A 3,848-nucleotide genomic window follows, 5' to 3' on the forward strand; every position below is an offset into this window, starting at 1 on the left:
GTAATAAATTATTACGTACACAAATACATAAACACGGTGGAATGGTAAAGATCTAAGTGAAACCTTTAGAAAACTTACGCACTTTGATCACATAAAACAGTATGTACACAACAGGTCAATACAAGATTGGTACGAAAAGAGTTATTCTAAAAATGTCAACCAATTTAACACACTGTTCCTTCTATAGCTGGCTATCAAATCTTATGTGGTGTGCCTGTGTCTCTTATTACACACGTGAATTAGAATAATACTATGTCACACACTTGAGTATTTGGCTTAAAAGCAAGTAATTAAAGATACAGGCCTCCACAATGAAGAGAGACAAGCTAGGTTCAATTTGGGATAAATGGGCCCTCTTCCTTACAAGGTGATTTATCTTAACAAAATCAGAAGTGATTTATCTACACAACGATTTTTTTGTCTATCATTATTTGATATGAATTTAGGTATTTTATTACATTGGGAAGGGCACTTGATTGCGATAGTATTCCATTAATTTATAAAAGAGTTACTTTAGCAGGAATTAGTTTGCTATTGTCATTCCCAGCCCTAAGCGCATTCTGCGAAAATGACTGTTTATCAAAAGATATACTCAGGGAAAGCGTATTGCATTCGCAACTCAAGAAGAGGCATGAAAGGCCAATCTGTCTTCCTGCCTTGACTTTCCATTCCCTATCCTCTATTTTTCTAAATTTTCCTCTTATTGTGATCCAGATAGATATCAGCACGATAGACTAGGTCAGTGTGGCATCAGTACTTCTACTTAAAGTAGAGAAAAGTCCGCCTCTATAAAAATGGCTTAAATCGAAGACCTTTTAGTTATTTATTAACAAAACTATTAAGTACAGATCTGCTATCCTTACGAAGTTCGCCGCTGACAATGTTTAAAAGCCTAGAAATAGGCGTTGCCATTTTACAGTGTTATTTTATCAGACAAACTCTTTGGAAGTCTTCTAAAAAGTTGCTAGCTCAAATACTTCTTCGTATGTTCATTGTTTCACAATTTTATTGTCTACTTGCTTTTTTCCCTAATTTAAAAATAATTCAGCTAGGAATGTAAAGTTCCACGATAAAAACTCTATTTACTCTGTTTAGCAATCAATTAAGAAATTATTGGACTAGAATCAGTTCACTCTCCTAGAAATAGGAGATGACTCGATAGATAAATTAAATTAGACGCGAAGTGATTGCAAAGTGTGTATTGCAGAAGGTCACAACAAACTAACAAAGAAACAAATCTTCAAGCTTTGACTGCCTGAAAACGCACCCTTTGAAATACACAACACATTCGCCCTGGGTAACGAACACATCAGTCCTAATAAGTGACTAGATTGAAGGAACGCGACAACATCTAATACAGACGTACTACTAAAATGAATGCTACTTTAACAGTCGTACAGCCAACTTGACGATTCTTGTTCAGTGTGGCCCCTTTGGGAAACGCTTTAAAATCTTCCCCCGCGTGTGACACATGACACCCGCACTCACTCACACTCACTCATGCACGCACACACTCGCGTCACACTCGATGACTAGGCTGGTAAGGTGGGCTGGCTCCCGCAGCCCGCTACTCCTCTGGCTTCGCAATGACACTGAGAAGTCGAGACCGGAGAGGAAGGACGCACCGCCGTGGGCCTGGCGTCCGCCTCCCCGCCCCCGCTCGCCTCACATGAAGGCCAAGTGCTGCTCGTCGGAGTAGCCGGCGTCGTGTCACAAGTCGTGTTGCAGCGGGTCTCCCTGCAGGTCCTGGTCGTGCAGGTCGGCGTTCAGGTCCGACTGGAGGCCGCTGAGCGAGCCGCCGTCCGACAGCACCGAGCCCATGTTGGAGCCGTCGTCGTCGTGGAAGTGCATCTGGTGGTGCATGTCCTTGTCGGGCGAGTCCTCCCGCCACTTGTCCATGGAGCGGCGCCGCGCATTCATGAAGAAGTTGCCGACCGTGGTAGGCTCGAGACCGAGTTGGCGCGCGATGGTCACCTGGAAGACAAAAAGAAGATGGCCGATTAGTTACGCCCCATCACATGCAAGAGAACAATAATGAGGTATTAGCACCGACTGTTTACCTGCATCTCCTTGGACGGCCGCTTGGTCTCCTTGAAGATGGCCTGCAGCGTCCTCCTCTGGAGGTCGGTGAAGACGAGACGGGGCTTCTTGTGCACGGTGGACTCGGAGTCGCTGTCGGGGTCCTCGCCGGGCCGGCGCTTGGGGCGCTGCTGCTGGGGCACCTGTGCGGCGGCGAGCCTCAGCGCGGACATGCGCTGCAGCTCTGGCTCCTGCAGCCACTTCCACATGCGGCGGAACGTCTCCCGGCCCGACTTGAGCTTCGACCAGGGCTTGGGGTTGCGCAGCAGGTCGCTGAGCGTGCCCTGCGACCGGCACAGCACGCGCTGCGCAAAAATGGCCTGCGGGATGGAGTAGCGCTTGAGCTCGGCGGAGATGCGCTGCGCCAGCTCCTTGGTGTTGATCTCCTCCATGTCGGGCGGCAGCGGCGACAGCGCGCCCCCCGACAGGCTGCTGCTGCCGGGGCTGACGGCGGCCGCCGGCTGCGTCACCACCTTGGTGATGGTGGGCACGGACGTGACGTGGCGTACCACGACCGGCGTCTGCTGCGGCACGATGGTGGGCACCGACGTGACGTGCGTCGTCATGGGCAGCAAGGTGGGCGGCGAGCTCACCACGACCAGGGCGTCGCAGTGCGAGGACGTCAACGAGTTTGTGCTCACGCTGATGGGGAGCGTGGCCACCTGCAGTGCCGGCGGCCCCGGGTACACGATGACGTTGCTGTCTGCGCTCAAGCCCGCCGTCGGCTCGTCGAGGCCCGCGTCCGCGGCGTACTCGGCCGCGTCGTAATCCGTGGGCGACAGCGAGTGGTGCGGCGAACCGAGGCCGCCGTTCTGGCTGTACGAGCTGGTGGGCGTGAGGGGAGCCTCCATGCCGCCCGGGTCGTCGTGCGGGATCTCGATGGACACGAGGTCGGTGCCGGGCGACGACTCGTAGTGGTGCGGCGGCGACATACTCAGCGATGACATCTTGTCGTAGCCGTATGGCGAGCCGAGCACGGTGAAGGAACCCATGTGCGTGTAGGAGGTGAACTTGTCGGCCGAAATGGTGGATATGGGTGGCAGTGGCTGCAGCGGCGTAAGCGTGGCGTACGACGAGGACGTCGGGCTATACCGCGACGGAGACAGGTTCATGGAGGTCAGCGTCTGATACGTCGGCTCCTGGTCCAGCATGGAGCCCGGTGACCCGGGCGACTGCGAGTTGGGGCTCAGGAACTGCGAGTCATCGTCATGCGAGTTGTCGTCCGGGTTGGGCACGATCACCGACAGGTCCTGCTTGATGTGGTGATGGTGGTGGTGCTGCTCCAGGTCGCCGTCGACGGACATGGCGTCCTCCTCCCCCGCCGACCCCTCGTCCTCCTCCTCGTCCTTGAGGGACGACAGGTCGTGGCCCCCTAGGGGGCCTCCGAGGCCCCGGTGCGCCCCGGCGGACCTCACCGACGGCGACATTATGTTGCTGGTGATGACGTGCGTGTGCGGCCCGTCACCCGTAGCCATCAGCCCCATCACCTGCAACAGAGGCACGCGCGAGTTATGTTACCGTTGAATTGATAAGATGAACCTGTCTAAGCTCGCGCTCGCCTGATTTCCGGCGACACCCGGAAGCTTCCAGGGCGGTCGGGTCCACACACCGGCCTTTGCACCAAACACCCCGAGGGTCCATCGGGGCGGGTTTTAAAATGTTGAATTAGGTCGAGGGGTGTAGCGAGGCGAGCGGGGGCTGGCGAGAGGGGTAGTGTAGCGAATTGTGGGAGACAAGCAGGTGGGGGTGGGGACGCGAGACAGCCGTAG

General features: G+C 54.1%; 1 protein-coding gene across 1 annotated transcript; it reads right to left on the reverse strand.

Annotated features, from left to right (window-relative positions):
• Positions 1 to 214: 214 nt before the first annotated feature.
• LOC113210119 (hepatocyte nuclear factor 6) lies at positions 215 to 3,587 on the reverse strand. The gene is made up of 2 exons (XM_052275965.1): positions 2,061 to 3,587; positions 215 to 1,974 (listed from the first exon to the last, which is right to left on the reverse strand). The coding sequence occupies exons 1-2, from the start codon at positions 3,561 to 3,563 to the stop codon at positions 1,711 to 1,713; spliced, it is 1,767 nt and encodes a 588-aa protein (XP_052131925.1). The 5' UTR covers positions 3,564 to 3,587; the 3' UTR covers positions 215 to 1,710.
• Positions 3,588 to 3,848: the final 261 nt, after the last annotated feature.

The sequence above is a fragment of the Frankliniella occidentalis genome, unplaced genomic scaffold (genome assembly GCF_000697945.3).
Source record: "Frankliniella occidentalis isolate FOCC.00 unplaced genomic scaffold, Focc_3.1 Scaffold1270, whole genome shotgun sequence".
Taxonomy (NCBI): domain Eukaryota; kingdom Metazoa; phylum Arthropoda; class Insecta; order Thysanoptera; family Thripidae; genus Frankliniella; species Frankliniella occidentalis.